The sequence below is a fragment of the Ranitomeya imitator genome, chromosome 7 (genome assembly GCF_032444005.1).
Source record: "Ranitomeya imitator isolate aRanImi1 chromosome 7, aRanImi1.pri, whole genome shotgun sequence".
NCBI lineage: Eukaryota > Metazoa > Chordata > Amphibia > Anura > Dendrobatidae > Ranitomeya > Ranitomeya imitator.
In genome coordinates this window covers 31,088,148-31,115,467 of record NC_091288.1, presented here as the reverse complement: position 1 = coordinate 31,115,467, position 27,320 = coordinate 31,088,148, and the positions used below count along the sequence as shown (strand labels likewise).

The window sequence follows — 27,320 nt, the reverse complement described above, 5'->3', positions numbered from 1 at the left end:
CCAAAGATGCACTTTTGTTTAATACTTTAGGACAGGAATGGGCAATTTCCCAAGGGGCCACATGAGAGCCTGTGACTATTGTGGGGGCCAAAGCAATAAGCTGTATTAATATTAACATATTTATTATAATTTGTATTTTATATTAATATTAGTTTTATCACTGAACATTGAGCAGAGTTAAGTATGCTGACTCGCTGCTGCTAATGCATGTTACATTTATTGTAAGGTATTCTTATCATCAGCACCATATAATTTACTGCTTTTTTATAAATCATATTCTGTTATTCAGCATTTGTACCTCAACAGCAGCCTCCACACATGTATGATGGCCCCACAGCCCCCATCACAGTATAATGACCCAAAAAGCCCCCTACAAACTGTATAACGGATATCATATCACCCACACACCGTATGATGGTCCTCACATTCCACGCTGATGGTCCTCCCAGCCCCCCACATAAGGGATGATGGTCTTCACATTCCACGCTGATGGTCCTCACAGCCCCCTATACACAGTATGATCCCCCACAGCCCCTCACACATGGTATGATGGTCCTCCCAGCGTCCATAGAGACAGCATGATCCCCCACACAGTACGATGGCCATTACAGACCCCCAAGTGGTATGATGCTCCCTCACAATCACTCTACCAAAGACCATTTGTTCCGATCTGAGGCCCCTCACAGCAGATGCGACATAGTGACATTGTTGCATCTTCTTTCTGAGTCTCACAAATGCTAGTGAAATCTGGACTCCAGGTGGGGATGGTTGCCATGTGGGGCGACCCATGAGCCCCTTTTTTTCAGCCCTTCAGCTGTCCCTGTCCGCGGGCCTCACTTTGCCCAGATCTGATTTAGGGTATGTCCACATGTGACGTTTTACAGTACCAGCACAGGCTGGTTTCACATTTGCGGTTGTGTCCGCAGCGTTTCTACCGCATATATCCGCATGCATTGGGTATTCCTATATTTAACATTAGGGACGCATACGTTTTTGATTGTTCTCGTTTTGCAGCGTTTGACGACGCATGCGTCGTTTCGTCGTTTGCGGCTTGGTGCAGAAATGCAACATGCAGTAATTTTTAGAGGCGTCAATTTGCCGCCTGGAAAAGCATGCGGTCGATTGCGCAAGGATTGCGACAAAAAAACGCATTGCTGTCTATATGAACGCATGCGTTCACAAGCACATGCGTTTGGTTGCGTTCGTGAACGCATGCGTTTTACAAGAGAAAAACATGTCTACATCTTGGAGGAAAACAAGACACTGAAGAATGTGAGTATATCCTAGCCAATGCCTTTATTTTCTATTTTCTGTCTCTACATGTCCTAATTTCTTGCATTTCTTTCTTTCTACATGCATCAGAATGTCTTCTTCTTCTTCTGATGTGGAGCAACGCCCTGGCATGGCCTTCTGTACCGCCACCACCAAGATGTAGCAGGACCCTGGCATGGCCTTCCGTACCGCCACCACCACGATGCAGCAGGACCCTGGCATGGCCTTCCGTACCGCCACCACCACTATGCAGCAGGACCCTTGCATGGCCTTCTGTACCGCCACCACCACGATGCAGCAGGACCCTGGCATGGCCTTCCGTACCGCCACCACCACGATGCAGCAGGACCCTGGCATGGCATTCCGTACCGCCACCACCACGATGCAGCAGGACCCTGGCATGGCCTTCCCTTCTACGAGCGCTATGGACTCTGGCATGGCTGCACGCTCTACGAGCACTATGGAATCTGGCATGGCTGCACGCTCTACGAGCACTATGGACTCAGGCATGGCTGCACGCTCTACGAGCACTATGGACTCTGGCATGGCTGCACGCTCTACGAGCACTATGGACTCTGGCATGGCTGCACGCTCTACGAGCACTATGGACTCTGGCATGGCTGCACGCTCTACGAGCACTATGGAATCTGGCATGGCTGCACGCTCTACGAGCACTATGGACTCAGGCATGGCTGCACGCTCTACGAGCACTATGGACTCTGGCATGGCTGCACGCTCTACGAGCACTATGGACTCTGGCATGGCTGCACGCTCTACGAGCACTATGGACTCTGGCATGGCTGCACGCTCTACGAGCACTATGGACTCTGGCATGGCTGCACGCTCTACGAGCACTATGGACTCTGGCATGGCTGCACGCTCTACGAGCACTATGGACTCTGGCATGGCTGCATGCTCTACGAGCACTATGGACTCTGGCATGGCTGCACGCTCTACGAGCACTATGGACTCTGGCATGGCTGCACGCTCTACGAGCGCTATGGACTCTGGCATGGCTGCACGCTCTACGAGCGCTATGGACTCTGGCATGGCTGCATGCTCTACGAGCACTATGGACTCTGGCATGGCTGCACGCTCTACGAGCACTATGGACTCTGACACAGTGCTGCCGGACCCTGACAGGTCACCCACCACCACGCCACGCCATATGAGCCCACCAAGCCTTCCCAGAACATGGCAACCCCCCCCCCCCCCAAAAAAAAAAAAAAGAAATGAGGACTCTTAGTATTCCTCCCCCTTCACCTCCCAATGTGTCTGTAATGTCAGGTTTGTCTCACCCTTCCAGTGCGTCTCAAGCCTCTCATGTGTCAAGCCCCATCCCCGAACTTCCAGACCCCACAAGTTTCATTGCCCCTTCTCCTGTCACCTCTGCGTTGTCCACGGTTAGCCAGGCCTCACAGCTTCACACCCCCGTTTACATCACTCTACCCCAAGCAGGCGCAGTTAAAAAATAAATACAATTTGATTTGCCCCAATTATGTTTGGTTTATTGTGTCTATCGCCGCCGGCAACACACACCGTGCGCCAAATAAGAAACTTCGCCACACACTTAATTTTTGGGCCACATCATATCTTCAGTAGTTATGAAAAAAAGACTGCAGTTTTGTGTGTCTTTAGTATACAGATATGAGGTGGGCCAAAAAATAATAGATGTATTATCTCCATAATCTCTTCTTTCTGCTGTGACTTCAGTTGCAGTCTGAAGAGAAAATGGCGGAAATACAGTGCAGAACTCTACTGAACAGGTCAGGTGTCAAAAAAACTCACTAGTTAGGACACCTGACCTGGTGAGTAGAGAACTGCCTTGTATAACCTCCATTTTCTCTTCTTTGTACATAATCTATTACACACAAATTCAAGGGACAATGTTGGTGACACACGGCGTATCTATGCTCACTTGCACAGGTGACAGAAATAGTGAATTCATGAGGCTGTTATATGTGCATCATGAATTCATTATTTTGGACACCTGACTTGATGAGTATAGATCTCTTTAATGTGACAGTCATTGTCTCTTCAGTCTGTGTCCAATGGATACTGCAGAACAGAATCAGGACGCAATGACGTCACCAAGCTTAAAGCAACATGGCTGCCGTCACACTAGCAGCACACTCCTGGTTTTGGATTACAAATACTGATATTAAATACAGACCAAATACTGCTAGTTTTAGGACAGCCTTGGTTTGTAGAGGAAAAGCATAGGAGACATGGTCAACACAACCAAAACTAAAGTATATTAATGAGAAATATTATCATTTCAGAAAATTACTTTTACAGATCTAATTACAACAGGACATTTACACAACATTGTCCTGCCATGACACACGTCCAATATCTGAATCAAAAAAGGCAGCAAATTGGTCCCGCATGTGACCAACTTCAGCAGTTGACCGCAGCGGGTGATGCTGGAAATCGGGCAGTGGGTGTGCAACTGGTTCATCCAGTTCAATGTTGGGTTGCTCTTTAGCCATTATATAATTGTGCAGAACCACACAGGCTTTGACCACCTCGTCGACTGTTTCCACTTTTAGATTTATGGCTGATGCAAGAATGCGCCATTTAGAGACCAGAATGCCAAAGGAACACTCTACTGTTCTTCGGGCCCTGGTCAGTCTGTAGTTAAAGATCCTTTTAGTGTGGTTCAAGTCCCGACTGGAATAGGGCTTCAGTAGGTTTTCACACATCTGAAAGGCCTCATCCCCAACCATAACAAATGGCATCGGTGGACCTTGACTGTTGGGGAGAGGTTGTGGCGGGGGAAAATTGAAATTTTTGCCATACACACGCCGGCCCATATCCGAGTTCTTGAAAGTCTGGGAATCGTTGCCACGGCCAAAAGCTCCAATGTCCACGGCGATGAAGCGACAGTTCGCATCAGCTATTGCCATGAGCACAACAGAAAAATATTTTTTATAGTTGAAATACTCTGATCCTGTTCTGGCAGGTTTGATAATGCGGATGTGCTTTCCATCAACTGCTCCCAAACAGTTTGGGAAATCACACACACTCCAGAATTTTTCCGCAAATTCAAGCCACATGTCCAAGGTGGGTAGGGGTATAAACTCATCCCGGAGTACATTCCACAAAGCCCGACAGGTGTCCACAACTATTCCGGACAGGGTGGATATTCCAAGCCGGTATTGGAAGTGGAGGGATGATAAACTCTCTCCGGTTGCCAGAAATCTGTAAGAAAAATAAACCCCCAAAAAATTACAAACTATTCTATTTATGGTGTGGTTGCGCTAAAGAAAGACAGGAAAATACCCAAAACATACATGTCAGAAAACACAAAATTTGGACTGTCATTGGTTTAGATTTGGAACGTACCTTAATGTAACCAGCGTTCCTCGGGTGGAATCGCTCTACGGAGCTGGGTGTCCTGTCTCCGTATGGCTCCTTGGACACGAGCAAGCAAATCCCGGAGCGAGTCTTGCGACATCCTTGTATATTCATGGAATTTCTCCGGGTTGGCATTAAGCTCGGCATACAGCGTGTGATAGGCTCCACATCTCTCACGTTGTTCGATTTATGGGGTGTCTCCAAAAACGCCGACGTTGTCTCCTTCTCCATCTTTCACGATTTCTGTCTTGCTCCCAAGCAAAAGCACAGGCAAGAAACAGCTTGATGCTTAAATCCAGGTTGAAATAAAAGCTCTCCATGCGAAGATCCATCATGACACCGGATACAGGAGCAAAATCTGAAGATTACAGCTGTTCAGGGGTCTATATAAAGAAATACCATAATACACGCCCTCTGTAGTCCCATTGGCGGTGTCTGGTTATCTAGATTTTTCTCCTGTGAAATTTCTCATCATGCGCACCAAAAAACGCAAACGCAGGAAAAAACGCGTTTTTTTTACCGCATGCGTCTAAAAAACGCCGCGTTTGTACGCATTTATATGCGTTTTTTCCACCCCTTGCGGATGCGTATTAAACGCTGCGGATTTAAACGCAAATGTGAAACAAGCCAAAGTGAGTGACATTTCTGGAGTCTCGTGCTGCTTGTTTTTCTTGAGGATTTGAAGCTTCAGAGTGGTTTTCTGCATCATGTCCATTTTTTCAGCATTTCTGCAGCTTTTTTAACCCATTTTAATTAAAGGATTTTACTTTTTTTTTTTTGCTGCAGAAAAAAAAGATGCTGCAAACTATCACGTGTGAACATACCCTGACATATGAAGCTTGGAGCTCTCATGTAGAGGATTGTGAGGGCTGCTGCTTTTTCTGCACTTGTTGATTTTTGGCATTGCCAGCCTGAATGCTATCGATCGGTTGCGTCTCTAGGGCTCCTAACAAGATTGAAAGTTTGCAACAAGTCTATAAAAATCACAATACTTTTTTCTTTCTGTCTTTCTTTGAACACAATCCGCCTTCCCCGGCTGATTTTCTTCAAATGGAGACTTGAAAGACTATTGCTTCTTGCCGGCGAGGTTCAGGTTGAAGCCATCTAATGATCTCGGCCATCTTGCAACCCCGGTTGTGTAAACTTCTTTACTCTACAAACAAATCCAACAAAATGGTTAGTCTTGCAGTCAATCTGTGCAGAGAAAAGCTCCGGGCTCCGACCTACACCGCAGTGAAACACCTGGAAACGGACACACAAGCTTATAAAATAATACAGTAGGAAAGAAGGCTCCGAGTACATGACATCACTGTGTAATGTTACATCGTAGCTAGAGATGAGCGAATATGTTTGGAATCAGTCGCCAATCTGAATTTGCCATTTTGGTAACCTAGTCGTGACGAATTTATGTTTGACGATCGATTCCGAACATATTTGGTCTTGTCTACTTCCATTGACTCCAATGGCGTTTGGCTGTGCTAGGGAAATATTGCAAATACAATATTTGCCGACGACTGGAATCAGAACCGAAATTTTGAAAAATTTGCTCCACCCTAATTATAACTACACGACGCTAGTCCATGTTCGCCGGACCAGAGTCTTGTGATTCACCTTCTACCTGCTGGCATCACTGGCGCCTCTTCTGATTAGTAGGCCCAGCTCGACATCTTAGTTGCAGCACAGTTAGGCCTACTAGTCAGAAGATGTCGGTAGGTAGAAGGCCGCCACTCTGGTCTGGCATCCGCGGATGATGTGTGGTTCACTATGATAGATATGGATACCCCATCTCAGGGATATCCCTTTCACAGCTTTTTAAACATAACCCCAAATCCTTTTCAGAACGTTACCAGAAATATTTAAAGGGCTTTTCCAGGGTCGTTTTTTAATATTTTTTTAATTAATAGGGTTGTAGCGGTTGAAAATACTAAACTCAGCTATACACCCTTTCCTCCATCACAGCACTGCCTCTCCTACACTGATCCATTTTTTTGGTGGCGGTTGCAGCAGTGACATAATAATTACCGCTCATGCAACGACTGCTGCCAATCACTGGATTTAGAGGCTCGTTCTCTCTACATCAGCATCACCAGGGATTGGCTGTGATTTAATATTGCAATATCCATTTTGGGGTGATCCTAAATTTCAGCATTTTCTTTTTTATCATTATCGGTTCCTAGGAACCACTCCCAGGAAGAGGTGGAATGGAGAGGGGGTTGTGTTTGCACCCCCAAGCCACGCATTTCACAGTCTGTGGCTCTGACGAAAGCAGGCAAGCCGAGAGCTTGTGGTCTCCCATTCTAGTGATTAGGGGAATCCATTGATTAGACCTCCACAGGGTGTAGACTCAACCCCTGCTTCATTCAGAGTGCTCCTAGCCGTAGTCCTGCAGCTAGAGGTAACGGGGAGGGGGAGACTATCAGAGTGCTCCTAGCCGTAGTCCTGCAGCTAGAGGTAACGGGGGGGGGGGGGACTATCAGAGTGCTCCTAGCCGTAGTCCTGCAGCTACAGGTAACGGGGGGGGGGACTATCAGAGTGCTCCTAGCCGTAGTCCTGCAGCTACAGGTAACGGGGGGGGGGGACTATCAGGGTGCTCCTAGCCGTAGTCCTGCAGCTAGAGATAACGGGGGGGACTATCAGAGTGCTCCTAGCCGTAGTCCTGCAGCTAGAGGTAATGGGGGGGACTATCAGAGTGCTCCTAGTCGTAGTCCTGCAGCTAGAGGTAACGGGGGGGACTATCAGAGTGCTCCTAGTCGTAGTCCTGCAGCTAGAGGTAACGGGGGGGGGACTATCAGAGTGCTCCTAGCCGTAGTTCTGCAGCTAGAGGTAACGGGGGGACTATCAGAGTGCTCCTAGCCGTAGTCCTGCAGCTAGAGGTAACGGGGGGGACTATCAGAGTGCTCCTAGCCGTAGTCCTGCAGCTAGAGGTAACGGGGGGGGGGGACTATCAGAGTGCTCCTAGCCGTAGTCCTGCAGCTACAGGTAACGGGGAGGGGGGACTATCAGAGTGCTCCTAGCCGTAGTCCTGCAGCTACAGGTAACGGAGGGGGGGGGGGACTATCAGAGTGCTCCTAGCCGTAGTCCTGCAGCTAGAGGTAACGGGGGGGACTATCAGAGTGCTCCTAGTCGTAGTCCTGCAGCTAGAGGTAACGGGGGGGGGGACTATCAGAGTGCTCCTAGCCGTAGTTCTGCAGCTAGAGGTAACGGGGGGACTATCAGAGTGCTCCTAGCCGTAGTCCTGCAGCTAGAGGTAACGGGGGGGGGGGGGACTATCAGAGTGCTCCTAGTCGTAGTCCTGCAGCTAGAGGTAACGGGGGGGGGGGGGGACTATCAGAGTGCTCCTAGCCGTAGTCCTGCAGCTAGAGGTAACGGGGGGGATTGTCAGAGTGCTCCTAGCCGTAGTCCTGCAGCTAGAGGTAACGGGGGGGACTATCAGAGTGCTCCTAGTCGTAGTCCTGCAGCTAGAGGTAACGGGGGGGACTATCAGAGTGCTCCTAGTCGTAGTCCTGCAGCTAGAGGTAACGGGGGGGACTATCAGAGTGCTCCTAGTCGTAGTCCTGCAGCTAGAGGTAACGGGGGGGACTATCAGAGTGCTCCTAGTCGTAGTCCTGCAGCTAGAGGTAACGGGGGGACTATCAGGCTCTCAACAGTTGGACTCCCACCTTTCCATTGGATAGGTGACAGCAGCTTCAGGCTGGAATACCCCTGAAATCCCATTTTTTTTTATGTAAATCCTATTTTTTTCTCTCCTCTTTGGAACAGGAGATTTAGTGGTTCGCATGAAGAATGGATTTGGCAGTACAAAATACAAACCTGTTGACTACCAACAACTGCATGCATTAACCGAAGCCAAGAAATTAGCCTCCTCCAGCATCCAATTAAAGGTATGAGCGTCTCCTGGCTTTTCTCCTGCATCTAGCATTCTGTCTTTTTCTCAGGTCATCTGTTAGTTGTTTCCCATCGGGACTTCCCTGCTCTGGAGTCCAGGAAGAGATCTCACAGTGATTGACAGCTAAATCACACAGCCGCACTAGAAAGACTGTCAGCCGGTAGCGCCACCTACAGGATCACAAAGCTATATCCGTCTACATTAAATTACGCAGATCAGAAGTGTCAAAGGGTTATTCCTATAATAAAATCGGTTGTTCAATAGTAAATTGGATTTTTTTTAATTTAGATATAGATTTAGCTATAGATTGATTAAAAACAATTAACTGAATCATACTCGCCTTCCATAAGCCACGCGTATACAGTGCAGACCGCTCTGCATCATCCGAGAAGCATCCAGTGATGCGCTGCTCTAATCTCCTGACCTGTAATTGGCTGCAGCGGTGTTGGGATCTGCAAACAAGGCATACACCTCTTCCGGAGCTGGCGGTCACCTCTGGAGTGGTCTTTTTTGAATTTGCATGAGGTGATGAAAAATGAGTGTGCCTCCGTTTTTCAATGTTGCTAATCAATCCATGGCTTAACAAAATAATTTTTTGGCTGACGACACCCACACATTATCGCCCTTTCATGTATAAAGGGTAATGTTTCTCCTTGTGGAGAGTGACATTCCTGAAATGCCAGGGTAAGGAGACTTATAGGCCATGCAGTGCTCCTATGGGAAATAAAATATTTAATATTTAATTTCCCATAGAAGCATTACATGGCCTATAAGTCTCCTTACCCTAGCATGTCGGGCCTGTCACTTTCCACAAGGAGAAATATTACCCCTTAGACTTCAGTTAGAGGTTTCTCATACTGCCAAATCAGATCTCATGCTTTGCACTGAAGAGGGGCAACACCCTGAAACATGTGTCTGCAAATTGAAGTTCTGGTTTGGCTTTTATCTTAAGTCATGTGGTAAGGCTAGTTAAGTGGTCGAAATTGACTTATAGGCCATGCAATACTCCTCTCGGAAATTAAATATTTAATATTCAATTTCCCAGAGGAGCATTGCATGGCCTATAAGTCTCCTCCTTACCCTAGCATGTCACTTTCCACAAGGAGAAATATTACCCCTTAGACTCCAGTTAGAGGTTTCTCATACAGCCTAATCATATCTCATGCTTTGCACTGAAGAGGGGCAACACCCTGAAACATGTGTCTGCAACCTGACGATTCTGGTTTGGCTTTTGCACTGAGAAGCAAGCACCGTCCTGTAAGTAAAGGCGAGCACATGGTCACATCTGCTGCACTTCGATCTGTAGAGTGCTGTGGGTGTGACAACATGTTCAGTTTACTTACGGTGGATGCTTTCCTGCAACAGTGAATCGAACATGTGGTCCATCCACAGCACCCTACCTGCTAGAATATGATTATGTGTGAAGTACTGGGACAATCAATATACCTGCAGATACCACAGGCTTTAGTTCAGTGTCCACTGATGATATAATCCGATGAAATCCAGGACCACCAGGTGTTCTCGTCACGTTGTCCTTCATCGCAGGTCATCCCTCACCAGTCACATCAGCCAGAGCTCATGTCCATGTGTCAGTGTCACACGCAGTCCTGCGAGGGTTTGGCTCTGGGCTTCCTGCACAGTTTTATCATTTCATCCATTTTAGCACAGCTCGGTGCGCTCACCTCCTGCATTGCAGAAATGGGAATATTTACCCATTACTTCATTTAATCCTCAGGCAATGATTACACCATATGCTCATAACACGGGCAGCTACAGAGGCCGAGCTCGAGCTGCAATGTAAATCCAATCATTAGAAAGAGGAGGTCACGCTATCCGTGCACAGCAGGTTTATTTCTGCCAAAATGGACATAGATAATAAGGGTCCATATTGTTCTCATTTTGTCTTATGTCATTCACTATATATAATTGGAGGATCATTATTTTCAGCCCCTGCACACCATACACCTCCGCACTTGACATTTTAACCTTTCATACATTATATAATGGACATGGAGGTGAATGTACAAGCAATTGACCAAACACTGCACCTTCTCATAAAATGTTACCAGCACCCCAAAAATTCAAACTTTCCCCTACTCCGAACATAAATGCATTTCTTCGTCTGAATGTGGTGACAATTTTCTTCTAATGCCTTATATCAATGACTATATCTAAAATAACTAAGGATCAAAGACCCGTTCAGAGTGACTCCTTTAGGCAGGTATCAGCAACTTGCAACAGTCCTGCTGTTGTAAACGTCAACTCCCGGCGTGCTTCGACAGCCTCTTGACTGCCTGTGACTGTAGGGCCTGCTGAATGATATATATAGCATGCGGAGGGGAGCACGGTGAACCTTCTGCACTTTGGGGGTCTAATTACCACTGTCCTCCCTCGTTTAGTATTTTTAGAACCGTTGTAAGATGCTAAAGTGTTGTAGTAAAGCCAGGTAGGACAGGGTTAAATCTTAGCACTGCAGGTCTTGATTAGAGGCACCTGACTAGCTGGGACTAAGAACCAGGGCCTGTGTTCGCTAGGTGTGTCGGTCTGCTGGATGGAGCAGAGGCGAGTGTGCCGAAGCTGGTGAGTGCCCAGCCAAAATGTGAGCTGTAGCTGGAAGAGAGTCATACTAGGGTCTCTCTCGGAATGGAGACAGTATGGGTCAGCTAGGAAAGCTGAGCAGTCTTATACTAAACCTGCATAAGCTTCAGCCTCTTCAGTGTGAACTGTGACCAGAGTTGAACACTTTTGTTTGGCGTTGGAAGCTGCTGGAGCTAAGGATGAAGGGGATACAAGACTGGTGGGATCGTGCCTCTTCTGTGTATAAAGTTTGCGTCTCTTTAATTTCGTTTTTGTGGGAGTTATTTTATATATATATATATATATATATATATATATATATATATATATATATATATATATATATATATATATAATTGTCTAAGGGTCACTTCCGTCTGTCTGTCTGTCCTTCTGTCACGGTTATTCATTCGCTGATTGGTCTCGGCAGCTGCCTGTCATGGCTGCCACAACCAATCAGCGACGGGCACAGTCCGATTAGTCCCTCCCCTACTCCCCTGCACTCACTGTCCGGCGCCCGCTCCGTAATCCCCTCCACTCACCGCTCACACAGGGTTAATGGCAGCGGTAACGGCCCGCGGTGTAACGCACTCCGTTACCGCTGCTATTAACCCTGTGTGTCCCCAACTATTTACTATTGATGCTGCCTATGCAGCATCAATAGTAAAAATATGTCATGTTAAAAATAATTTAAAAAAAAAAAACCCGCTATACTGACCATCCGCTGCCTTTCCCGCTCCTCGCAACGCTCCATTGCAAGCTGCAGTTTCCTGTCCCAGGGCTGGTGTGCGACAAGGACCTGCCGTGACGTCACCATCATGTGACCACAACGTCATCACAGGTCCTGCTCATATCAGCCCTGGGACCGGAAGCTGCCGCTTGCAATGGAGCGATCCCGGGAGCGTCCCGTGGAGCGGGAAACGCGGCGGATGGTGAGTATAGCAGGACTTCAACGGGCCTTCCGAAGGTGAGTATATGTTTATTTTTATTTTTAAGTCTCTATACTACATGGCTCTGTGCTGTATACTCCGTCGCTGTGCAATATACTATGTGGCTGGGCAATATACTATGTGACTGGGCAATATACTACGTGGCTGGGCAATATACTACGTGGCTGGGCAATATACTACGTGGCTGGGCAATATACTACGTGACTGGGCAATATACTACGTGGCTGGGCAATATACTATGTGACTGGGCAATATGCTACGTGACTGGGCAATATACTACGTGACTGAGCAATATACTACATGGCTCTGTGCTGTATACTCCGTCGCTGTGCAATATACTATGTGGCTGGGCAATATACTATGTGGCTGGGCAATATACTACGTGGCTGGGCAATATACTACGTGGCTGGGCAATATACTATGTGACTGGGCAATATGCTACGTGGCTGGGCAATATACTATGTGACTGGGCAATATACTACGTGGCTGGGCAATATACTACGTGACTGGGCAATATACTACGTGGCTGGGCAATATACTACGTGGCTGGGCAATATACTACGTGACTGGGCAATATACTACGTGACTGAGCAATATACTACGTGGCTGGGCAATATACTACGTGAGTGGCCAATATACTACGTCGCTGGGCAGTATACTACGTCGCTGGGCAATATACTACGTGACTGGGCAATATACTACGTCGCTGGGCAATATACTATGTGACTGGGCAATATACTATGTGACTGGGCAATATACTACGTGACTGGCCAATATACTAGGTCGCTGGGCAATATACTACGTCACTGGGCAATATGCTACGTGACTGGACTGGGCAATATACTATGTGGCTGGGCAATATACTATGTGACTGGCCAATATACTAGGTCGCTGGGCAATATACTACGTCACTGGGCAATATGCTACGTGACTGGACTGGGCAATATACTATGTGGCTGGGCAATATACTACGTGACTGTGCTGTATACTACGTGACTGTGCTGTATACTACGTGGCTCTTTGCTGTATACTATGTCACTGGGCAATATACTACGTGGCTGGGCAATATAGTACGTGACTGGGCAATATACTACATGGACATGCATATTCTAGAATACCCGATGCGTTAGAATTGGGCCACCATCTAGTATATTATAATCTGTATTAAAAAGTGAAAAATAATTAGAAATCTTGCAATTTTGACATTGTCCACTGGAGCTTTTTTCGACTCTAACTTCCTGTTGTTTCAGGAAACCACTTGTGTATATTAACTATCAGGCCACATTCATGCGTTCAGTATTTGGTCAATATTTTACATCAATATTTGTAAGCCAAAACCAAGAGTTAATGAAAAATGCAGAAGTGGTGACTTGTTTCTGTTATACTTTAATTCTGATTGTTTAACTTCTGATTTTAGCTTTCAAATACTGATGCAAAATACTAATGAAATACTGAATATGTGATTGTGGCCTAAAACAACTATCTTTTGTATTGTAGTGTCTAATGAGCTTGCATGTTACGTCTGTGGCCGGCGCCTCCGTATGATTCCCCTCTTCCCTCCATGCGATGATGCCAACGTACTCACTGCCCTAATGACCCTCTTTCTTCCTCGGTGCAAGCCGCACTGTCTCCCGGCGGCGCGCCTAGTTACTCTTCATCACTGACTTTGAATGTTTCTGTGTCCTGTGGAGGAATCCAATTTAAAGAAACAGCCTATCTTGACTCCGGTACGGCAGGAAGTTTTGTACAACAGGCCGTGGTGGATCGGTATCAAATTCCCATTCGACACCTTCCGCCGAGAGTGTCATCCATTGAGGGGCAGGACCTACCCGAAGTACCTAATGGATACTAAAAAATAATGCAATAATACATGGCATAAAACACAAATGCATCATAGCAACCGGCACATAAAAAGCCCTGCACTCGCTGAGAAAGACAGCCGCGTATGTGAACTGCACATGAAAGGCCGCGGAAACGGATTCTACATATTTAATCATCTCTAATGTGTGAGGACTTTCCACACTTTCATTTTATTTCTTCTTATCATATTAGAATATTGCAAATCCTAATATCCGGCGAGCATTATAATGGAGCAGTTATCAACGTGCCCTCATATAAAATCAGTCATTATTATACATCAGACAAAAAGTATTAGATTTTCTATCAGCTTTATACATCCAGTAGAAGTGAATCTGGGGAAAATGGGCATATTCATCAGTCTGCAAGACTTTCTACAGGCCCCCAAAACAATCTTGTACACATCTTTGAACAGGTTGTCCCACGAACAAACTACAATTTAATCAATAGATCTTGGAATAATAATAAGTTACACATTTGGATGTGTTAAAAAAAAAATATTCCTATGCTGAGATAATTTTATAAATGTCCTCGTGCTATATAATGGCTGTGTCTGCCTATGCAGAGCTGCTCCAGTTTATGGTTGGCTCATACCACAGCTCGTGGCCAGGGAGGAAACATAAGTCACTTATGATAAGTGAGTACACAGCAGAAACTGCAGGGGCTCACAGCTGCGGCTCTCTAAGGGAACACATTTTCCTACCTGAGGTAACACATTTCTGCTCCTTTATTATCACAGTAGTGGGTGTTTCTCCCACAACTCCAGCCCTCTGAGCTTTTCATAAATCAATTCAGTGACATGGGAGCTCCAGTGGCCATTAAGCATATATGTCACTGACTTGATTTATGAAGAGCTCACAGGACTGGTGATATGGCAGAAATACTCACTCCTGTGATAAAACAAGCAGAGAATTTATGATTTATGCTTCCTTTCCTGGTCAGGAGCTGTGTTATGTGCCAACCATGAACTGGAGCAGCTTTGCATGGTTGGACACAGTTATTACACAGTACGTTGCAGGGGCATATGTATAAGATTATCTCGGCACAGAAATATTTTTTTAATACATCAAATTGTGGAACTTTTTAATTAATAGTTGAAATAATAATAATATGGACTTTTGTGTTTCATGAATTTATATGTTTCGGTAACCAGTGAGGTTTCCATATGAACATTGATAGTTCTCCCACTCCCTACAGTCTCCAGTACAAGCAATCGACAGTGCCCGGGCTGATGTGGTGGCAAACAATGGTTTTTGCACCACCATACTGGGCATGGTTAGTCTGGGAAACAGTTGTGAGTGGTCGATTGTTTGTACAATCACTTGGGAGATTAGCTCCCAATTAAATATACCTTTTTTATTATCTATCTCGGCTTGTGTACAGCTCAGGCGTGTACATACTAATGGTGCAACCTGTGCAGTTGCAGAGGGGCCCATTTTCACCTCCACAGCAGCAAGTGGCTTCTATCAGAGGTGCAATATTGGGCTGCAATGAGGGCCTGCGTACTGTTTTTGCACAGGGGCTCCATCTGTCTGTGTCCATCCCCGATACAGGTGAAGGACAGACTTTCTTAAAGCTGCAGCATTTGGCTTTCTAGTCTTCATTGTATTCATAAAAAAGGATCCCAAGTCTGGAGAAAAAAAGTGCAGGGAAAGCCTGAATAAAGGAGATTGTTTATTTTTTTTGCTCTGGTACAGAGTGTAGATCGATAAATGGGTACTGTCCCTTTTAAAAATACAAAGTGTTCTAGGAAAAACAAAATTTTTTATTATCATATATCGATGAGGTCACATTGTCCCCGTTCTGTCTTATTTTGTTTCTCTTCAAAGGAATTGAAGATTCCAGAAAAAGCAAGTGACTCACCATTAAGTGACTGAAGAGACGAGAGAATTATATCCTGAGTTATTGTTGTAACCTTGCGGTATAATTGGGTATCACGGTAATTAGCAATGTCTTTCACTTCGGGATAGCAGCCAGTTATAGTAAACATGATTTCCAGAGGGTTTTCTGTCCATTGCCTTCTCGTCAACAATTATCCTTCGTATCCTCAGCAAATGTCAAACTTGTCTGAACTCCCAACTATTTTCTTATGTTGGGATGTGTAATATATCTCTTACTTTCTATTTCTTTGTCTTCTATATCATTAATTTTTATCATACGTTGCTGGCTCCTCTCCCAACACTCGAGCAAAATGAGATGACCGTAGACCTGAGATGACCATAAAGCCGAGATGACCATAAAGCTGAGATGACCATAGACCTGAGGTGACCATAAAGCTGAGATGACCGTAGACCTGAGATGACCATAAAGCCGAGATGACCATAAAGCTGAGATGACCATAGACCTCAGGTGACCATAAAGCTGAGATGGCCATAGACCTGAGATGGCCATAGACCTGAGATGGCCATAGACCTGAGATGGCCATAGACCTGAGATCGCCACAGACCTGAGATGGCCATAGACCTGAGATGGCCATAGACCTGAGATGGCCATAGACCTGAGATGATCATAAAGCTGAGATGACCATAGACCTGAGATGACCATAGACCTGAGGTGACTATAAAGCTGAGATGGCCATAGACCTGAGATGACCATAGACCTGAGATGGCCATAGACCTGAGATGGCCATAGACCTGAGATGGCCATAGACCTGAGATGGCCATAGATCTGAGATGGCCATAGACCTGAGATGGCCATAGACCTGAGATGATCATAAAGCTGAGAAGACCATAGACCTGAGGTTGACCATAAAGCTAACATGTCCATAGACCTGAGGTTGACCATAAAGCCGGGATGACCATAGACCTGAGATGACCATAGACCTGTGATAAACATAGAGCTGAGATGGCTATTGACATTGGGATGGGGGAAAGTCGATGGTTGAAAACTGTTGACCTCGTGATCGATATGGACATGCTCATTTTTGTACATATACATATTAGTCCTTACAAAATGACCTAAACTTCCCAAGGTCACACTCCGTACATATCACTTCAATTCAGAACCAATTAAGGAACAAGGAGTGTACTAAAAATTCAACAAAGTTTATTCAAAAATTTACATAAAATATTGAACAAGTATATTTAGATGCCTCAAGCCAAACTAGAAGACCAGCATCACTGACGCACACAAATCCTAAAGTATACAGCAACCTCTTTAAGATATATTTTTGTATTAAAAACAGACAAAATTTATAATGTATCTACTCCTATTGCATTTATATTATACAGGTTGTTCTACTGGTACTCACTAAGGAACACACCTAATTAGACTTCCCAGTAAAGTGCATAGTGCTTTTCTACTCTAGGATTTTTGTCGAATTTTTAGTACACTCCTTGTTCCTTAATTGGTTCTGAGTTAAAGTAACATTTTTGTACATGCCTACTTTTTCCAAAATTATGATTATGTGTTCAGCTTGCAATTTTTTTTTCTACTAACCAACCTTTTGATTGAAGTTTGATTTAACTTTAGGCTAATATATTTTACACAGATCCCCAGGTTCTCTATTGTTCGACCACACTCCCTGCCTGTGCAGAGAGGTGTTACCTCTTTGAAAAGTGCTCCGGAGATCCTGAGCAGGGTCTATCATGTCATCAGGGTTTGCTACTAGAGCTGAACTTGCGATCATACATTGCCTGGCGATCAAACCTTTGTCAGATCTTTTCCGTTTGCAGTATTTTGATACTGTCCCTTGACTTAGGCTTTATTCTTGACCTTGTCCTTTCATAGTTATGCTAGTTTGTCTGTTAGGTACACGTAGTACTGACTCACATGGTAAGGTGGATCTTTGTAACCCTCGATATGGAAGAACTGTTTGAGTGCAGCACGGACAGATGGCGTGGGTGCAGCAGGGCAGTCCAGTTGGAACTATGTAGGCTGTAGACCAGTGTTCCCCAACTCCGGTCCTCAAGAGCCACCAACAGGTCATGTTTTCAGGATTTCCTTAGTATTGCACAGGTGATAATTCCATCACCTGGACAGGCAAGCATTCAGTCACCTGTGCAATGCTAAGGAAATCCTGAAAACATGACCTGTTGGTGGCTCTTGAGGACCGGAGTTGGGGAACACTGCTGTAGACAATGGATAGCAACTGGAGAAGTAGAGGCAGAGTACATCAGGAGGTTCTCTGAAGCAATAAAGCTGTGTTCAATGACTGAGTAGAGTTGGGCAAGTAAGAAGACTCCTTGTAGGAGAATCCAGTATATCATAAGGCATGCTGTGGCACGGAGAGAAGAAAGTAAAGAATATTTCTCTTTTATAGAGAATTTGTCAGTAGAATCAACCTTCCTAAGCCATCTATATGTGTACACAGGTTATATGAAGTTAAATAAAATGATACCTTAATCTCTGCAATCCAATGATTTATTCCAGAGAAATCCAGGTATTTCTTAATATCTAAATCACCTGTCCAGTTCTTTGGGCCAGACATAGATCTCCCTGAGATTCTGCCTCCAGAGCTTATTTTCTATGGAAGGGAATGTGAGACATGCAAATAGGGATAGCAGACAGGCAGTCATTACATGTGGTAATGCACCCTTTCATTTATAATAAACTCTGGAGGCAGATTCTTGGGGAGATCTATGTCTTGCCCATAGATCCTAACAGCTCATTTACATATTAAAAAAATAGATTTATCTGGAATTAAACATCAGATCTCAGATATCAAGGTATCATTTCATGCAACTTTCTATGACCCACATGCCCATATAGATGGCTTAGGAGGCTAGATCCTGCTGATTGATTCCCTTTAAGTTTGATTGTATTATTGGTTTAGGCAAAGTGTGTTGAAACGACCGTAACCATTTTAATATACGGGCCCTGGACCACCTCCATTCTCACCTCTTGCACTTTCCCAATTAGCAGGCCAAGTGCAACGCTTATATCGGCGCTAAGCTCCGACCCCCCCATCCCCGCTCTCCAGAAACACAAAACCAGAACATCTCTAGAGTCTAAGATTTTTCAGTCTGTTAAAGAAAACCTCCAAGATTTATTCTAAGTGCCAGCTGCGGCCTTGTCGTGGTTCCCATTACTTCAGTATCATCTTTCTTGTGTCTCTCCGGCAGACGTGCCAGGATCACGCCAGCTTCCAATTACACGGTGGGATGTATAGTGTCTTTCCCGTGCTTGAGAATAAACACACTCACCAGGACACGGAGATCCTGTGAACACCTCTCCAGCTGTTCTCCGCGAGGAGGTGCACATAGGGACGTACACCTGCAGGTTTTACATTTATTTCATCCTTACAGCCATCTTTAAACTCCAGCTGGAAGACTAAAAACGCTATTGAGCTCAGAAAACGAAATGCATCTAAAAAGATAAATCCTTAAAGCGGATATGTGAGATTAGAAGAAAAAGATCCCTTTTTCCTACAAGCAACATCGCTCTTGTCAATGGGATACGCCTGGCGCTGCAGCTAATTTATACATGCAAATTGTCTCTTCAGAGAGGACGAGGGCTTGAACTCTATTGCTACCTATTGGGAGTAGCAATCCTAAAAATTAATATCGACCCCTAACAAGCCTTGCCACATGACTTGGGATAAAAGCCAAACCAGAACCACAGTTTGCAGACACGTGTTTCAGGGTTTTGCCTCTCCTCAGCGCAAAGCAAGAAATCTGATTTGGCTTGGCGAGAGGCCTCTGGCTTTGACTCTAAGGGGAAACATAAGTCTCCTTACGCCGGCTTGGCGCTCTCTCTGTAAAGAGAACAGTAGCCCTTTAGACCCCGTGAAAAAAGAGCAGCATGTTTGCATTTGATCTGTTCTCAAGAATGGTGCTTGTGGTCACTGAGGTGAGACTTGCATGTATTGGACATTTATGGCATATCCACAGGATATGCTATAAATCTATCTGATGGTGTAACATTTCTCCTTGTGCAGAGTTCACGGCCTAGAAGTCTTATAAGACTCCTTACCCTGGCATGCCAGGCATGTCACTCACCTCAAGGAGAAACGTTACCCCTAAGACCCCGGTCAGAGGTCTCTCATGCAGCCAAATCAGATGTTACGCTTTTCACTGAGGAGGGGCAACACCCCAAAACAGGTGTCTGCAAATTGAGGCTCTGGTTTGGCTTTATCCTAAGTCATGTGGCAATACTCATTAAAGGGTCGATTAGGATTGCTATTTCCAATAGATGGCTATAGAATTCAAGTCTTCTGGCTCTTTGAAGAGAGAACTTGCATATTTAATTTCCCAGAAGAGCATTGCATGGCTTATAAGCCTCCTTACCCTGGCATACCACTCTTTGGTATTCCTGTAAAAAAATCTTATTCTAATTTAATTCTAATCTCCTAGAATTCCTTAATTTATTGCAGCCTATTTTTCCTAGATTTCTCTAGCATAACTTTTAAACTAACTTTTGTGATTATATGTAGCTGAAAATGTGAGCGGATGTCCAGCGAACTAAGGAAAACATTCCAAAGTTGTTGTTTGTTGTTTTTCGCCCTCACTGCCCGTGGAAGTTTGTAGAATCTCATTTTAGAGGAGATTTGTTAAATGACCAGCGCCTGTTTTCTAGGGCAGAAAAAGTTACACATTTTGGTATACGTGTGTTTTGTGAATAATGTGCTTTATTTCCATTTTTAAACCACTGCAAAACACTTATAATAATAATAAAAAAAAAGAAGTTTGGGCAGAGGGGTCATGGACTCCAGTAGCACATACCTTTTGGAAAATGCGATAGTTTTATAAAGGTCCCGCGCTGCAGAAGGGTCTGATGGGTGTCTTGGATGGCGCTTGGCACCACCATCTCCATATCATGTATTGGAGACCTTGATCTACGGCACAGGGGAGTCGACTGTGGGCAGAGAGGTGGTGCAGACAGCGGTTCGGAGACATCAAGTGCCCGATCGGCACAGACTTGTATTACTTTTTATAAAACCATTTTTTCAGGGGTCTGCATTGATGAGCTTACTCTGATAAGGTGTTATCTGAGCATGCTCAAGTGCTAACAGTGACTTCAGCGTGCTCGAAAAATATGTTGAAGTCCCGGGGCTGCATGTCTCGCAGCTGTTAGACAGCCACAACACATGCAGGGAAAAACATATTATTCGAGCACGCCAAAGGCACTCTGTTAGCATAGGAGCATGCTCAGATAACACCTTATCCCAGCATGTTCATTCATTACTAGTCTGCCGTGCTACTGTGGTGGTATAAGGATGGGTTCACTTTAATTTAGGGCTTGTTCTATTTTTTTTTTATGAACTCGCAGTTAACATTTTTTTACTGGCAATTTAGAATTCCATAATGAATCCTAAAGATGATTTGTGATATACAGTGTTTATAGCTCAGAATGGTCATACGAGCTCATTAGCAACATTTTACTTTGAAGTGTAAATGATGATAATTACCATCACTGTAACATGCAATAATAACCCCAACTTAAAAAAAAAAAAAAAAAGACACATTTTTTTCTTTACAGACTAGAAAAAGCCTCCTAATTTTGCATATTTCCAGTTACTTACAAATGTTAGGTAACCCTTGACCTTACCAGTACCAACCTATCAGATATTCGGGTTCATCAGAAGGTTAAAACAAAGAAAAAAAATAGATACCATTCATATAGGTGTAAAAAACTCCCCCATTATAACCGTTATGTGGGCAGAGATAGACGTAATCGTTCATAAAAAAACTATACAGACATTTTCACATGAATTGGCAATGTAAGTACACCAGCATCATCAGTGCTAACAGATAAGAGAAATGTATTATAAGCGACTCTAAGGATAGAGATGGTGATCAGATGATCGCTTTGGGTCTGTTGTTGTTTTTTCCCTTTATGCCCTGCAATCAGTCAGCCATTCGTGGCCACTACGGTAAATATCTAGTATTACATGTCTGCAATTTAAAGAGAACCTGCCCCTATGTCCTTGCTACCATATCTGAGAGCAGATTACTAAAATTTCCGACCTAAATTACTATAGATAATATCCCCATAAAGCAGAGAAGAAGCAATACCACCAAAAAGAGAAAAATGTGCTGCAGATGCATTACTAGCCATGTAATTGATTACAATTAGGACACTTGCAATGTAACAGAGCAGCATCTGAGAGCAGCATGATGAAGGAGGAGGAGACCCTGATTCCAGTGATGTATCACTTAGTGGGCTGCTTCCTGCAGTCTTGACAAAATCACAATTTTCTCTGCTGCACTTCTGACTGCTGAGCTGTGTATAACTCTGCCCACATCACTGATTGGATCGACGGCTTTCTGTTTTACACTGTGCATAGGCTGAAAGCTGCCAAGCAGTATTGGGGGGTGGGGTTTGACTACTTGGCAGCAGGTTTACTAGTCACTTAGTAAGTCTCCTGCTGATAAATCAGTGATTTTATCAAAACTACAGAATGCAGCCCAGTAAGTGACACATCACTGGAATCAGGGTCTCCTCCCCTATATGATGCTGCTGTGAAGTGGCAGCATCCGATAGCTGGTTCCCTTTAGTGCAGTCCTTCCTCCAGAGCAGGATCCGCTTTTAATTATTCGCTTCCTAGTGGGGTGGGGGATTTAGTAACAAATTCTCTGCACTTCCTTTATGATGAGGTGCACAGCCGGGATCGGTTTATGGTTTCGGGTCACGCGTCCGCCTTGTGGGACGCGATACAGTAATTTGTGCTCTTTTTTTACCTCTGCTTCTGCACCTGTTAAGAATCCTGTCTAATGAAGTGAAATGACTGGCACATAATCCCCCCCAGAAATCCCCCCAGAAATGGACCTTTTGTGGAATCGAAAAGCTGATTTTCCACGTTAAGTGCGGATCATTAAAAATGAATTTGACACTATGAAATTAGGAATGGAGATGAAAGGGTTTCTGTTCTGTGCCCAGCGCTACATAAGCCGAATTCCTGGTGAATATATTACAGCCGACGCTGACTCTTAATAAGGCCCACAAATGTTTAATGAATTCTAAGGTGCGACATTACGGACGGTACTCCATAAAACAGTATATATTATACTCGGATATAGCCGGAGGATTGTTACGTGATGGAAAATACATTACATCCTCATAACTTATGTGATGTCTGGCTCCTTCTGCAGAAAACCATCTGTATTCTATAGCCATAAAACCTCGCATGCTTTATATGTAAGCTACTTCTTCTGTTCTACCGTATTTACAGGGAATCTGACAAACAGCTGTTTGTGTATGTGTGCAGCTCTTTTAAAGACAAGTTCGGCAACGCCTCTACATCGCCAATTCATTACTGAAAAGTCAGCACTTTAATTAATATGCAGATGAAGCTGAAGAGCTATGGTAGATCTGAAGCCTCTGTCACTCCAGCTCTATTCCCCGATCAGGATCGCCTTCTCCTGCTTGACTGAAATAACGCAGTCTATAGATTGTCAGTCTGCCAAGAGGAGGCAGAGCTGGGAGAGGAATAGAGCTGGAGTGACAGAGGCTTCAGATCTACCATAGCTCTTCAGCTCATTTGCATGTTAATTAAAATGCTGATTTCTCAATAACGAAGGAACGGACTGGCCATGTAAAGTTATGGCTGGATTTGTCTTTGAAAGAGATACATGCACATATAAATAGTTTGAGGGGGGGGGGGGGGGGAATCCTGCTGACAGATTCCCTTTTAACCATTTCTTCCTTTTTTCCCGAAAATGGTGAACATCCAGGTATCCTGCCTTCTGGAAGGCGACATCCATAGTCACGTCACAGGGGCAATCTTGACATCCAGCTTATTAGGGACATGGGGTAGTGGTTTATCTGTAAGGCAGAATAGGTCAGAGGGGTGCTGATATCATAATGAACAACCCAGCATAGCCAGCCACTAGACTCTAAAACTTAACATTTAATATGTATACCTCTAAAATTATGTGTACTTTAAAAACAATTAGGTGCTCATGTTTAAACGTGCACTAGACAAGAAAAATGGCATGATCTCACCCAATTGCTGTCTCTCTTCTTGTTGTAGATTCTTGTGCTTATTGAGAGCACGGCATGGGATGGAGACCAATAAACCTTTTCCAATGGGGGGGAGAAGAAAAGAAAAAAAAAAAAAAAAAAATATATAGGTAGGTGGGGGGGAAGGGTTTGAAGCTATCTTCCCTGTCGTGCCCCGTGTATAAGACTCCCGCCCTAACAAGGGCAGTCCCCAAGTTTGAGCCTACTTAATGAAGCCCTTTGGTTAGTATAACCACCCTGGATGATATGTCCTCTTTCTCTTCCCAACGCGTTTCCCTCCCCGTTACGGGGGTTCATCAGGGGAATAAAATGTCCAGGTTAAATGTCCAGGTTAATGGAGGTATTCTGCAGTGGCAGACATAACCTCATTCAGCGGCGTCCTCCATGTGAGGCACTGCCTTATCCTCACATGGAGGACGCCACTGAATGAGGTTATGTCTGCCACTGCAGAATACCTCCATTAACCTGGACATTTAACCTGGACATTTTATTCCCCTGATGAACCCCCGTAACGGGGAGGGAAACGCGTTGGGAAGAGAAAGAGGACATATCATCCAGGGTGGTTATACTAACCAAAGGGCTTCATTAAGTAGGCTCAAACTTGGGGACTGCCCTTGTTAGGGCGGGAGTCTTATACACGGGGCACGACAGGGAAGATAGCTTTAAACCCTTCCCCCCCACCTACCTATATATTTTTTTTTTTTTTTTTTTTTCTTTTCTTCTCCCCCCCATTGGAAAAGGTTTATTGGTCTCCATCCCATGCCGTGCTCTCAATAAGCACAAGAATCTACAACAAGAAGAGAGACAGCAATTGGGTGAGATCATGCCATTTTTCTTGTCTAGTGCACGTTTAAACATGAGCACCTAATTGTTTTTAAAGTACACATAATTTTAGAGGTATACATATTAAATGTTAAGTTTTAGAGTCTAGTGGCTGGCTATGCTGGGTTGTTAGTTAAAAGTGGTCAGACGTGATTAGGAACGATACGTTCTGGTTTCTTTCTTTTTTCCTGCTGAATTCTGATATCATAATGCCCAAAATCAGTGACCATGTCTGACGAGCGCTGTATGGCCTCAGGATAGATGTTGATGTGAAAAATGGAGGCATAGCAGTAGCGTCCCAAAGTGTGATGATGCCATAAATCGTAATGTAAGCGACATGGCGATATATTGAGATTAGAGGCGGCTTCCAAGTTCATTATGTAACAGCACAATAGCTATCTCAAGTGATATCACACGTCATTAGCATTTAACCAGTTATCGGTTGTTCCTGCTGCGAGTCGCTTGTCCTTGGTTTAATGTTGAAACTACACTTCCCAGCATGCATTGCAGTCTATGGCGACCCAGCATGACGCTGCGCCCTCCTCTGGTTTGTCCACTATGCAGGTGGGCATCCCAGGGCTGGACTCTGAGAGAAAAAGGCGCCTGTGCAAAACGTGTCGTACACGTCAGAAAATAACCGCACACATTAGCAAGCATCGCAAATGTCAAGCAGAGCACTGATATTACGCATACACAGCGCTCATGTCACACAAGCACAGCGCACACATCGTATACACAGTGCTCACATTACACAAGCACAGCGCACACATGTATACACAGTGCTCACATCACACAAGCACAGCGCACATCGTATACACAGTGCTCACATCACACAAGCACAGCGCACATCGTATACACAGTGCTCACATCACACAAGCACAGCGCACACATCGTATACACAGCGCTCATGTCACACAAGCACAGCGCACACATCGTATACACAGTGCCCACATCACACAAGCACAGCGCACATCGTATACACAGTGCTCACATCACACAAGCACAGCGCACATCGTATACACAGTGCCCACATCACACAAGCACAGCGCACATCGTATACACAGTGCCCACATCACACAAGCACAGCGCACATCGTATACACAGTGCTCACATCACAAAAGCACAGCGCACACATCGTATACACAGTGCTCACATCACACAAGCACAGCGTACACATCGTATACACAGTGCTCACATCACACAAGCACAGCGCACATCGTATACACAGTGCTCACATCACACAAGCACAGCGCACATCGTATACACAGTGCTCACATCACACAAGCACAGCGCACATCGTATACACAGTGCCCACATCACACAAGCACAGCGTACACATCGTATACACAGTGCTCACATCACACAAGCACAGCGCACACATCGTATACACAGTGCTCACATTACACAAGCACAGCGCACATCGTATACACAGTGCTCACATCACACAAGCACAGCGCACATCGTATACACAGTGCTCACATCACACAAGCACAGCGTACACATCGTATACACAGTGCTCACATCACACAAGCACTGCGCAAACATCGTATACACAGTGCTCACATCACACAAGCACAGCGCACACATCGTATACACAGTGCTCACATCACACAAGCACAGCGTACACATCGTATACACAGTGCTCACATCACACAAGCACAGCGCACATCGTATACACAGTGCTCACATCACACAAGCACAGCGCACATCGTATACACAGTGCTCACATCACACAAGCACAGCGCACATCATATACACAGTGCCCACATCACACAAGCACAGCGTACACATCGTATACACAGTGCTCACATCACACAAGCACAGCGCACACATCGTATACACAGTGCTCACATTACACAAGCACAGCGCACATCGTATACACAGTGCTCACATCACACAAGCACAGCGCACATCGTATACACAGTGCTCACATCACACAAGCACAGCGTACACATCGTATACACAGTGCTCACATCACACAAGCACAGCGCACACATCGTATACACAGTGCTCACATCACACAAGCACAGCGTACACATCGTATACACAGTGCTCACATCACACAAGCACAGCGCACACATCGTATACACAGTGCTCACATTACACAAGCACAGCGCACATCGTATACACAGTGCCCACATCACACAAGCACAGCGCAAACATCGTATACACAGTGCTCACATCACACAAGCACAGCGCACATCGTATACACAGTGCTCACATCACACAAGCACAGCGCACATCGTAAAAGTGAACCTGGAAATTATAGGCCAGTAAGTCTAACCTCTATTGTTGGTAAAATATTTGAAGGGTTTCTGAGGGATGTTATTCTGGATTATCTCAATGAGAATAACTGTTTAACTCCATATCAGCATGGGTTTATGAGAAATCGCTCCTGTCAAACCAATCTAATCAGTTTTTATGAAGAGGTAAGCTATAGACTGGACCACGGTGAGTCATTGGACGTGGTATATCTCGATTTTTCCAAAGCGTTTGATACCGTGCCGCACAAGAGGTTGGTACACAAAATGAGAATGCTTGGTCTGGGGGAAAATGTGTGTAAATGGGTTAGTAACTGGCTTAGTGATAGAAAGCAGAGGGTGGTTATAAATGGTATAGTCTCTAACTGGGTCGCTGTGACCAGTGGGGTACCGCAGGGGTCAGTATTGGGACCTGTTCTCTTCAACATATTC

The 27,320-nt window shown here is 44.9% G+C and overlaps 1 protein-coding gene across 3 annotated transcripts in view; it reads left to right on the top strand.

Annotated features, from left to right (window-relative positions):
• The window catches only part of CCDC148 (coiled-coil domain containing 148), a 205,255-nt gene that overhangs the window by 40,163 nt on the left and 137,772 nt on the right, over window positions 1-27,320 (top strand). For 2 of the 3 annotated variants that reach the window (XM_069732976.1, XM_069732977.1), the window contains one exon: window positions 8,392-8,513. The exons of the other annotated variant lie outside the window; for it this stretch is intronic. In XM_069732976.1, the coding sequence (XP_069589077.1) occupies window positions 8,392-8,513 (122 nt within the window). The remainder of the gene's footprint in view (window positions 1-8,391; window positions 8,514-27,320) is intronic. 3 annotated transcript variants of the gene reach the window in all.